The 12,500-nt window shown below is 37.6% G+C and overlaps 2 protein-coding genes across 5 annotated transcripts in view; both read right to left on the reverse strand.

The window, feature by feature from the left end:
* LOC123503258 (IDLSRF-like peptide) overlaps window positions 1–12,500 on the reverse strand; it is a 130,800-nt gene that overhangs the window by 72,278 nt on the left and 46,022 nt on the right. The window lies entirely within an intron of this gene.
* On the reverse strand, window positions 4,083–7,016 carry LOC123503257 (protein ZBED8-like). The gene is made up of 2 exons (XM_045252831.1): window positions 6,513–7,016; window positions 4,083–6,315 (listed from the first exon to the last, which is right to left on the reverse strand). The coding sequence occupies exons 1-2, from the start codon at window positions 6,544–6,546 to the stop codon at window positions 5,414–5,416; spliced, it is 936 nt and encodes a 311-aa protein (XP_045108766.1). The 5' UTR covers window positions 6,547–7,016; the 3' UTR covers window positions 4,083–5,413.

Consider the following 12,500-nt stretch of genomic DNA (forward strand, 5'->3'; position numbering starts at 1 on the left):
TGTGTGTGTGTGTGTGTGTGTGTGTGTGTGTGTTTCTCTATTGATACGTATAACTTACTTTTTTATTTGTTTCATTCAAGTTTACAATTCTAAAACGTATGAAATTCCAGGCGTTCGTGGAAACTGTATAATATAATTTCCCATCTCTCTCTCTCTCTCTCTCTCTCTCTCTCTCTCTCTCTCTCTCAGCACTATGTTTGAATATTAGTAAGAGTTGTGATAGTAGTAGTAGTAGTAGTAGTAGTAGTAGTAGTAGTAGTAGTAGTAGTAGTAGTAGAAGTAAAAGAAGAAGAAGAAGAAGGAAAAGAAAAAGTAGTAGCAATAATAATAATAACATAATCATCACAATCAGCAGCAGGAGGCCTCGACAACAATAATAGAGGCGGTATCAAATGAGTGAGTGAGTGAGTGAATAATTGAGTGGGTAAATGAATGAATGAATGAATGAATGAGTGAGGGAGTGAGTAAATGAGAGAGTGAGAGTGAGTGAGTGAGTGAGTGAGAGTGCATTAACATTCAGGCCATCGAGGGAGATAAGCCTGCTGAACTCCAACCGCCTGAGATGTAATGGTGCTTTGAATCCCACCCCATCCCCCCAAGCTCGGCCCGCCCCGCCCCGCCCCGCCCCTCCCCGCCCATAGTGAACCCGTCATATATTATCTTGCCGGAAAAACTTGAGGCGAAAATGAAACTCACATGAAAAGAAAGAGTTCCATATTTCACTATACTTTACCACTTTAAATGGGTACAGACTCTCTACTACTACTACTACTACTACTACTACTACTACTACTACTACTACTGCTGCTACTACTACTACTACTGCTTCTTCATCCACTCACTTCCACTACTAGTACTACCAACACTATCACCGTAAATGCAACAAAAAGAAAGAAAGAAAGAAAGAAAGAAAGAAAGAGGACAAGAACAAGAACGAAAAGCAAATTATGAAAAGCATGAACAAGAAACAACAACAACAACAACAACAACAACAACAAGACAGAACAAATGAAAAAAAAAGAGAGAGACGATAATGACAATGGTGATGAAGAAAGATAACCACCACCACCACCACCATCATCACCACCACCACCACCATCACCACCACCACCACCACCACTACGGCACAAGATGTAATGTATCTTGAGGAAGTTGTGAGAAGTTTCGCAGTCTTGGAGGGAGATGGAGAAGAAGCAGAGGAGTAGGAGAAGGAGGAGGATGAGGAGGAGGAAGAGGAGGAGGAGGAGGAGAGAATACTGAAGACGACCTCAGTAAATTGGAAGAGAAAGGAAAAGAGAGGAAGAGCGAAAAAATGATGATGGAAAAGAAGGAAAGGAGAATGGGAAGGAAGGGGGAAAAGGGAGAAAAAAAGATGCAGGAAGAAAGAGGAGGCAAATGGAAGCAGTGTGAAGAAGAGAAAGATAATTGGGGAGGAAAGAAAGGAAGAGGAGGAAGACAGGAAAACAAAACGAATGCAATTGACTAGAAAGGAGAAAGACAGGAACACAATGGAATGGAAGAGGAAAAAAAATGAAGGAAAATGGGAAGGAAAGAGAACAGAAGGAACAATGTTGGAAAGGAGGAAAGTAAATAATTCGAGACAAAGACGGGAAGGAAATAGAAAGGGAAGGAAGAGGAAGGAAAAGAGATGAAAGGAAGGGAAAAAGTTGAAAAAAAGGGAAGGGAAATGAGAAAAAGAAAAATAAACAAGAGAGAAGAGGAAGAAAGTGAAAAAAGGAAAAGGAGAGGAAAAAGGAAAAGGAGAAAAAAGGAAGACAGGAAAATATGGAAATGAAAGAAAATGAAATAGGGATATGAATGAAGGAAAAGGAAGAGGAAAAAAAGGAAGAGAAGAAAAGGAAAGCACAGAGAAAGGAATAAGGAAAGGAAACAAGGAAAAGAAAGCTTAGAGAAAAAAAAAAAAATGAAAGAAAAGAAAAATAAACAAAACAAAAGAGAGGAAGATAAAAACAAAAGGAAGACAAAGAAAACTAAATAAAGGAGGGGAAAAAGAAGGAGAGGAAGGGGAATTGAAGGGAAACAGAGGAAGGGAAGTAAGGAAGGGTGTGTTAGGGCGCCGCCTGACCCCCACATCCCCCCAAGGGCTCCAGTAAGTCACAAACAAAGGATTAGTCTCTTAGTTGGTGAGATTGACTTCCGAACCCCCGCTCTCTCTCTCTCTCTCTCTCTCTCTCTCTCACACTGATGTCTTTTATGTCTATCTTGTTTTTTCTTCCTTCCTTTCTTCCTTCCTTTGTTCGTCTCTTTATTATCTTTTGTCTATCTCTCTTTATGTTTTTTTATTTCATTTTTCCTTTTTCTTTTCTTTCTTTCTTTCTTTTTTTTTTACAGTAGTCTATGTAGAGTTGTTTCATTTGTCTCTGTGTCTGCCTGTATTTGTGAGAGTGTTGGTCTCTCTCTCTCTCTCTCTCTCTCTCTCTCAAAGGATGAACGAATCTAACAATAAAAACAAAGGAAATATCAATGAAAGTTAAATAAAAACATTGTTACCATTCCATCTTTTGTTTTCATTCCAGAACAGACAGACAGACAGACAGACAGACAGACAGACCGATAGACAGACAGACAGACATACAGACAATTATCTCCTTTCATCTTTTCCATAACATTTTTCCAACTTTTCCTTTCTTCATTAATTTCTCTTCTTTTCTCTCCTTTTTTCACGTAATTAACTCTCATTCTTCCTATTCCAAGTTCTTATATTTTCTCCTTCTGTCTGTTTCCTTTCGTCTTTATTCCTTTTTTCCTCTTATTCTCTCTCCTTCATTAATTTTCTCTCTCCCTTCATTTCTCCCAATAAATTTCTCTTCTTTTCTCTTCTCTTCCTTTCCCTCTCATTCTTCCTATTCCAATTTGCTTCTTATATTTTCTCCTTTCTGTTTCTCTCTGTCTTTACTCCTTTTCCTCTTATTCTCTCCTTCATTAATCTTATCTCCCTTCATTTTTCTTCCTATCCATTCCCCTTATTCTCCTTCCTTCCTCTTCTTTCTCCCTTTATTCTCTCATCTGTTCTCTCCACTCCTTTTGTCTTCCTCTTTCCTCCCACGTCTCACTTTCATGTCCTTTATTTCTTCTTCAATCTCCTTCCTTGTCATTCCTTCCCCTTTATTCATTTATTTCCCTTTACTTCCTCTTACTCAAAATGAAGAAAAAGAAGACGAAGGAGAAATAGAAAATGGATATCTCAGTTTTCTTTAGTCTGACATGAAACGGAAATGCACTATAAAGAAAACAGCTTAGGGGGAGAGAGAGAGAGAGAGAGAGAGAGAGAGAGAGAGAGAGAGAGAGAGAGAGAGAGAGAGAGAGAGAGAGCACAAACTACCTACTTTTCTTTATCTCTCCTATTTTTCCTCTTATCCACTCCTTCAATTCCTTCTTTTCTTTTCTTTCTCTTCATTCTTCTCTTTCTATTCCTTTCCATGTCTCTTCCAATTCCAGTTTTCTTTTCCTTTTTACTCCTCAAAGATAAAACCCATCACATGACTCTCTCTCTCTCTCTCTCTCTCTCTCTCTCTCTCAGGCAGGACACGTTCCATTCATGTCCTTAAGCACTGGAAGGAACGTGAGAGAGAGAGAGAGAGAGAGAGAGAGAGAGAGAGAGAGAGAGAGAGAGAGAGAGAGAGAGAGAGAGTGAGAGAGAAGGGCACGTCTGGTTTATATGGTGGCGGAAGGCAGGGGAAAAGAAGAGGAAGGGTACAAAGGAGGAGGAGGAGGAGGAGGAGGAGGAGGAGGAGGAGGAGGAGGAGGAGGAGGAGAAAAAGGAATAAAAAAAATAATAGAAAAGGGGAAAAGATAAAGGAAAAGAGAGAGAGAGAGAGAGAGAGAGAGAGAGAGAGAGAGAGAGAGAGAAATGTGACTCCAATATACCAACATCTCTCTCTCTCTCTCTCTATCTATCTCTCTCTCTCTCTCTCTCAATCCCTTTAAATCAGTGGTTCCCAAACTTTTTCTGGTCGTTACCCACTTTTCATACATGATCCTTGTCCATGGCCCCCCCCCACAACCATAACCCGTGACTGTCTACAGTCCTACACTCATTAGGTCCATATAAAACCACTCTAGCAAATCCTGTAATTTTATTGATTCCATTTGTTATTTTTTCTTTTATTAATTATTAATAAAGAAATTTGTATTTTGCCTTTGCTGAATCTCCTATAATTATTGAAATGGTACTAAAGAAGTAATATAATGCACATTAAAAAATTCATATGTAGAGTAATTAAAAATTGCATTATTGTGAAAAGCTGTTTCAGCAATAAGCAAAAAAAATAAGAAACAAAGAAATTCCACTGGATTGAAAAAGTGTATTAATCCCACGCAATGTGATCTGATCTTTGAATCTTACAAATCTGATAACTTTGTAATTCTGAAATGAAATGCTATCATAGGGAGTCATAATTAACTGCCACAACCATGGCCTTCAGTGGCCACACACCCACCTCCTCCCAGACCATTTGCTTCTGAACGTTCATGCCACGTTCATGTTTCCTTCACTTTTGAATCCCCATTCCACTCAGTGTGAAGGGTGATGTTGCAGATTATCAACAAGCTTCTTGATTCTTGGTTTTGTTTCACTTAAAGCACACCGTAGGTCATGCTTCACTTCAAGTCTGTTGCGATATTTCGTTTTAATGTGGAGTAGTTGAGAGAATGCAGCCTCGCAGGAATAAGTTGATGAAAATGGTAGGAGGTGGCGAAAAGCTAAGTCACATAAGTTTGGGTATGAAGCTGCCATTGATGACCAAAATACTGTGAGAGATTCAGTTTCAAACTTCATCTTAGCTCCTGAATCCTCCTGAAGTGTCAACAGCTCAGTTTGGCCATCATCATTGTCATCAGGAATGCATGTCACTGCAGCAGTGAAGGGGGCCCTTACTAGCCGAGAAGTTAGGCTTTGGATATCTGGGAAGTATCTTTTAAACTCCCCTTCCAAGGCCTCAAGATGTTGGGTAATCAAGTTCTGCGTAGCAGCATCACACTTCTCTACAATTTCTGACACTGTCTCCAGCATTGCCAAGTTTCCCATTCCAACTTTGCGCCTCCAATTCTCCATCTTACGAATGAAAGCTTTGATTTTGTCCACAAAATCGATTATCAAGCTTCCTTTCCCTTGGAGTTCCAGGTTCAGTGTGTTCAACTGTCTAAATATGTCAACAAGATAGGCTAGCCGTATTTCGAAGCTATCTGCAGACCATGCTGACAGCAAATCTTGCTTGTTCTGTATTCTGAGAAAGAGGCTGATCTCTTCTCTGAGCTCAAATACACGTTGAACTACATTTCCTTTTGATAGCCAGCGAACTGCTGTATGAAATAGGAGGGTCTCATGAGCTGCATCCATATCTTGGCAGAGTCTCTTGAAAAGGCGTGTGTTAAGAGCACTACCTTTACAAAGTTAACTGTCTTTATAATTGTATTCAGAGTGTCCTGTAATTCTGAGGGTAGCGTTTTTGATGCAAGAGCTTGCCTGTGGATCATGCAGTGAAGAGGATAGCATTTGGTGCTTTTGTATAACTCTTGTAACAAAACCTGACTGAGAACCCAACATGGCTGGAGCCCCGTCTGTGCATATCCCACAAAGATTGCCCCAGTCAAGACCTTCAGATTCAAAGAATTCTGTAAGTTTCTGCATTACATCTTCACCTTTTGTAGATTGTTCAAGAGGCTCACAAAACAAGAATTCCTCCTTCAGATCCTCATCATGAACATACCTTACAAAAGCCAGGAGTTGTGAGCAGGACTGGACGTCAGTGGACTCATCGAGTTGAATACTGAATAATCCAGCTCTTTTGATTTCCTGTATCACCTGCTCTCTGATGTCATCAGATATTTGGGAGATTCGGCGTTGCACTGTATTATTTGAGAGTGAAATAGCATTCAGCTTTTCAGCACTTTTCTCACCCAAAACAAGCTTTACCATTGTTTTGGCACATGGCAAAATTAATTCCTCCCCAATTGTGTGAGGCTTCTTTTTCTTTGCTATTTCAAGGGCTACAAGAAATGATGCCTCCACTACGGCAGCATTTTGTTGATGAAAGGAACCACTGGCATCAAGTCGCTGTCTCTTCATGTTCAATTCTTGTCGACTAAAGAAGGAACGATCTTTGCCAACATGTTGAGGATGCTTGGTTTCCAGATGTAATCTAAGCTTACTGGGCCTTAGTGATTCAGCTGTGAGTATTTTGTGACAAATCACACACTGAGGCTTCACTACACCTTTATCAGTGATGCTTGTAAATCCAAAATCCAGGTAGTTGTCATCATAGTTGCGTTTCTTATTAGAAGCCATCACTGTACCTGCAATGCACAAACAAAAAACTGCTATTTCTAACACCGCAAACATATGTCATCACCCATGATTAGAATAATAAAATGATAAATATGAGGTAGAAAGGAAGTTAGATTTAACGTTACAAAAAAGTTATAGAATGTGCATAAATACAGCAGATATTATTTACCTTCTTAATATACTTCATGATGCAGGGCTTACTTACCATTAAAGTGGTATTGATGTTGGCTTAAGTTCATATAATACTGAAGTATTCACAGGTGGGAGGAAACTGATTATATGGGGAGGCACACACGGTGATCAATGTTGTAACTGTGAATGTCTGGTTAACTGAATAATATGAACATCCTTGCTGATACGTAAGATTCAAGACCAGGTTATCATACAGAATACACAGCTTAGGAAGCCTTAGATTAGAATTATGTTGAGTTAAAATTATCTTGCTTCCCTAATACATCCCCATGTCTTGTTTTATGTCAAGAACACAGAATCAGATAAAAAGAAAAAAAGGGACGTATTACCCATGTGTCTGGCAGCAAGGCATTGCACAAACCTGTACTGAACCTGTAAGTTCCCTCCACTGGCTACCTACCCGCTAAACTCCTTTGGTTTTATTTATGCATAGCCTCAGATTATGGCCCCCTACATTCTGCTATATGGCCCCCCAGGGGGCCATGGCCCCCAGTTTGGGAACCACTGCTTTAAATCTTCACCTGTAACATCTCAAAAAGCAATAAATCTCTGGTAATCCATTTTCCTTCTTTGTCTTCATTATTTTTCTCCTCTTTTCCTCTTCCTCTTTCTCTTCTTTATTATTGCAACCCTTTCGTCTTCCTTTCTCTTGACATTCTCTCATTTCTCCTTCGCACTTCACTTCCTGCTCATTTTCTCTCTCTCTCTCTCTCTCTCTCTCTCTCTCTCTCTCTCTCTCTCATTTATCATATTCTTTTTATTTTGCTTTCTATTCATTGCTTTCCTTTATGTCATCTCTCGCTCCAGTTCCTTAATCTCTCTCTCTCTCTCTCTCTCTCTCTCTCTCTCTCCTAATAACAACGTAATCCTATCAATGATTGCATTCCGCTACACACACACACACACACACACACACACACACACACACACACACACACACACACACACACACACGTAATAAAATGATTTACTGGAACGGAAAATGAAACTCAAACCAAGAAAAATGTGTCAATAAATGTTCCTTTTAAAATCCCCTTGTGTGTGTGTGTGTGTGTGTGTGTGTGTGTGTGTGTGTGTGTGTGTGTGTGTGTGTGTGTGTGTGTGTGTGTGTGTGTTTAGCCTTTGATGTTTCTTTCTTCTCCTTTTTTGTGTGTTTCTCGTTTTCTTTACATTCTTTCCTCAAGACTCAATATTGATATCCGTTACGTAAAAGCATAGTGGCAAATACAAACACTCTTTTTTTTTTTTAATAATCTTAGTGTAATTCATAACAAAAATAATAAAAAAAAATCACCCTCTCTCTCTCTCTCTCTCTCTCTCTCTCTCTCTCTCTCTCTCTCTCTCTCCCGCTTCTCTCCACGTCTTTTTTGTATCTCCTAGACTTTTCTCCGTTCAAATTTGTTACCTACCCACTCCTCACTCGCTCTCTTTTCTCTCTTACCACTAAAATATCTTAAAATATATCTACTCTAATCTACGACAAAAATAATAAACACTCGCTCTCTCTTTTCTTATCTCTATTTTATTCTCTATCTCTTTCATACCTCTCTCGCTTCTCTCTATTTCTCTCTCTCTCTCTCTCTCTCTCTCTCTCTCTCTCTCTCTCTCTCTCTCTCTCTCTCTCTCTCTCTCTCTCTCTCTCTCTCTCTCCTACCACTAAAACATCCTTCATCTGTCTGTCTATCCGTTTGTATCTGAATTTCACAACATTAAGGAAAAGGAGGGAAACTGTAAACAAATATTAATAGTAAACACCTTTCATCTTTCTGTCTGTTCGTTTGCCTCACTCTTCCACGCGAAGGTCGAAGGGGAAGGGAACTGGAAACATTCAAGGCGGAGAAGTCTAGGAAGTGTAAATCGTGATAAAGAAAACGAAGAAAAATGAGGGGATTAGGAGCTACGAGGAAAAATTGGAGGGCTATAAAGTTTTTAGGTTTTAAGGAAGGTGGTGCTGGTGGTGGTGGTAGTAGTGGTGGTGGTGGTGGTTAAATGATTGCAGTGTTAACCCCTTCAGTACCAGAACACATTTCTATCATGAATTTTTGATGTGATTAGATGATTTTATTGACATTATGGAGGTCTATGGAGGTCAGAAGATTAATGGCCACAGTCTTCACCATTTTACTCCCCCACATTAGTTTCTGAAGCTGTGTACAATCACTAAGTAGTAAGAAGAATGAATATGGAAACGTGTTGTGGTATTGAAAGGGTTAAAAGTATTTGTTGTTTGTGTGTTAGTTATTAATTTTGCCTCGTGGTGGTTTGTGTGTTAGTGTGGCTTGTGGTCTTTGTCTCTCTCTCTCTCTCTCTCTCTCTCTCTCTCTCTCTCTCTCTCTCTCTCTCTCTCTCTCCACCAGGACATGTTTACTTACCCCTCTCTCTCTCTCCATTTCGTACACTCATTTGCCTAAACATATATCGAGGAAGCAAAAAACACTCCACTAACGCTGACAGCCTTCCACTCCTCCTCCCGGAAGCGTTCCATAATTCAGAACAGTCAAAGGGAATACGAAGGGAGCCTCTTAATCAACCTCCATTACCATTCTCAACAGGTAAGGAGAAAAATATCAATAAAAAGTAACTTAACCTAACCTAACCTAACCTAACTTGGACAAACTTACATTAATTCAGTTTCAAAGGGCATATACAGTGTTTTCCTTTCTCTCATCCTCTTTTGCCCCAACATAACCATTCCCCTTCACAAGCTCGGCCCGCTGCTTACCTGCCAACTTACCTGCCTGCCTACCTGCCTAGCGATGTGTTTCACCTGCGCGTTGCTAAACAAACGAAGTACAAACAGTCAAGGTAACATCCACGAATGTCTGTGATTATTCCTCACCTTTGACGCTTTCCATTTCGAGAGGATGGGAAAGTTATGTTAATTCCTTGCAAAAATATGAGAACGAGAGCGAGAGAGAGAGAGAGAGAGAGAGAGAGAGAGAGAGAGAGAGAGAGAGAGAGAGAGATTCTTTACCTATACATCACTAAATAAAATCCAAGAAAGTGACAAACAGGAAAAATCAACAAAGAATAATGTTTCACTGAAGCTAAAAGGGAAGAGAGAGAGAGAGAGAGAGAGAGAGAGAGAGAGAGAGAGAGAGAGAGAGAGAGAGAGAGAGAGAGAGAGAGAGAGAGAGAGAGAGAGAGAGAGAGAATGGGAGTTTAAGATCTTGATGCATGAGCTGATAAATTAGGAAGGACAGAGACGGAAGGAAAAGGAGATGGAGAGTCGAGACTTCACTTGTAATTGGGAGAGATAGATGAGAAAATGAAGAGAGAGAGAGAGAGAGAGAGAGAGAGAGAGAGAGAGAGAGAGAGAGAGAGAGAGAGAATTCCTTGGTGACCTCCTCCATTCTGTTACCTCGGCTAAGCTTTCCTCTCTCTTTATTCTACAAACTGTTATAGTTATCCACTCACAAATCTCTCTCTCTCTCTCTCTCTCTCTCTCTCTCTCTCTCTACTTCCAATTTTTGTCTCATAACATATTCTCTAAACTGTTTATAGCTATCCACAAATTCTCTCTCTCTCTCTCTCTCTCTCTCTCTCTCTCTCTCTCTCTCTGCTTCCAATTTTTATCTCATATTCTTTATTTTACTATAATTTCTTCCTTTTAGATTCAGTGAAACATAATTTTTTGTATTGCTTTTGTGTGTGTGTCACTTCCTTCGATTCTATTTAGTGATATATAGGCAAATAATATGTATAAGCAATCTTAGTCTATTGTATGACGCCCTTCAGTACCAGGACGCGTTTTCATATTTATTCTGGTCTCTATTTCGTGATTTTATATACCTTCAAATACTTAGGTTAGGAATAAAATAGTGAAGACTCTGGCCATTAATCTTCTGACCTCCATAGAGCCTTCCTAATCTAAATAAAATGGTCCAATCATACGCAAAACTCATGGTAAAAAATGCGCTCCAGTACAGAAGGGGTTAACATTGAATGAAATAGACTGAATTAAATAAAAAAAGAAAATAGAAAAAAGAAGAAACTAAGGTATATCGGAAATAATAGAGGAGGAGGAGGAGGAGGAGGAGGAGGAGGAGGAGGAGGAGGAGGAGGAGGAGGAGGAGGAGGAGGAGGAGGAGGAGAAAGAGAAAGAACCTGAAATGGATAACTTCTATATTGATTTTCTGATACTTTCACAACTAATCTATCCTCGAGTTTATAAATTTACCTTTAACTTCAAATAACCTCTCATTTTTTTTCCTCTCTCCCTCGATAGTTGAGAAAATAAGATCACCAGAAGTTTTGTTAGTTTTTTTTTCAGATAAATTGATGAGGAAAAAAATATATCACCATGTTTCCATTTTTCTTTGGGAAGGGGAGGAGGGGAAAAAACTTAACCCAATCCTTATTTATGGAGACAGCTGGAGGGATTACGAGGAAACATTGCTATTCTCTTGCAATGAATAAATAAAGGAATGATAATAGAAACGAATAAAAAAAAATAAAAAAGGAAACTGGATTAGGAAAAAAAAGAGATAAAGAAAAAAATGGACAGTAAGGATTAAGAAAAAAAAAAGAAACGATAGATAAAAAAAATAAAAGAAAAAAAAGGATTAAAAAAGAAACGTGAAAATGGAATAAAATAAAACAATAAGGATTTAAAAAGAGACAATAAAGACGACAAAAAATAGAAGAGTAAGGATTTTAATAAGGAATAATAAAGAGAGAGAAAAAAAAACAAAAAAGTCATACTAAGAATTAAAAGAAGAACAGTAAAGAAACAAAATAAAAAAAAAGGAAGAGGAGAAAAAAAAATAGATTACAGATTAAAAGGGAAAGTGAAGATAAGAAAAAAAAAACTAAGCATAGATAAAAGAATAAAAAAAAAGAAATAGTACGGAACAGCAAAGAAAATAAACGAAAGAAGGAACAGTAAGGAATAGAATAAAGGAACAATAAAGAGAGAAAAATAAAGAAAAGTAACAGTAAGAATAAGATAAAAGAGAAAAAGAAACAAGACTGAAAAAAAAAGTAAAAATAGATAAAAAAGTAAGGATTTAAATTAGCAAAAATAAAAATAAGAAAAAGAAAAGTAAGAATGAAAAGAACGAACAATAGATAAGAAATGCAAAAAAATAGTAAGGATTTAAATAAGAAACAATAAAGATAAGAAATAGAAAACAGTAGGCATTAAAAAAGGGAAAAAATAAAGATTAAAAGAACGGAAAATAAAATAAATATAAAAAAAAGAAATGAGAAATAAAAAAAAAGAAAAGTAGAAATTAGAAGAACGAACAATAGATAAGAAAAAAAAATTATGGATTAAAAAAGGAAAATATGGAAAAAAATAAAAAAAAGGATTAGTAAGGATTGAAAACACGGGAACAATTCAGATTTTACAATGAAACAAGAATGAATAAAAAAGAAAAAGAAAAAAGTCAGTAATTCCAAACACCTAAAAAGAAAAGAAAAAGACAGAAAACACTGCAACTTTCTCCATTACGTCAAGTTGAGTTTCCCGGTGTTATTCATTTCTTGTTGCATTTTTATCTTTCTTTCGTTAAAATTTTACAATGAAACAGGAATAAAAAAAAAGAAATAAATAACTAATTCCAAACATAAAAAGAAAAGAAAAAGAGAAAAAAAAAACACTACAACTTCATTACGTTAAGTTTCCCGGTGTTATTCATTTCTTATTTCATTTTTATCTTTCTTTCTTTTATGTAAGAGGGGAAAGCTGGCCAAGAGCAACAAAAAAAGAAAACAAAAGAAGACCTACTAAGTTGCCAGTTCCCATGCAGGTTCGAGAGAGTTAGCCACAAATAAGGGATAAATATCTTGAAACTCTCTTGTTATACTCTCACACTTCTAGACTGACGTGCTGAAATGAAAGAAAATAAAGAAAGAAAGACAGAAAGAAGGAAAGAAAGAGACTTATTTCAAAACACCTAAAAAAAAAGAAAGAGAAAAAAAATTGACGTGATAAAATGAAAGAAAATATAGAAAGACAGAAAGAAAGAAAGAGACTAATTTCAAAACACGTAAAAAA

The sequence above is a fragment of the Portunus trituberculatus genome, chromosome 13 (genome assembly GCF_017591435.1).
Source record: "Portunus trituberculatus isolate SZX2019 chromosome 13, ASM1759143v1, whole genome shotgun sequence".
In the NCBI taxonomy this organism is placed as follows: domain Eukaryota; kingdom Metazoa; phylum Arthropoda; class Malacostraca; order Decapoda; family Portunidae; genus Portunus; species Portunus trituberculatus.

Coding starts and splice junctions, on each gene's coding strand:
- LOC123503257 (XM_045252831.1), bottom strand. CDS start 6,546: ATGAACTTAAGCCAACATCAATACCACTTTAATG. Junction 6,316..6,512: donor ACATCAATACCACTTTAATG/GTAAGTAAGCCC, acceptor TGTGCATTGCAG/GTACAGTGATGGCTTCTAAT.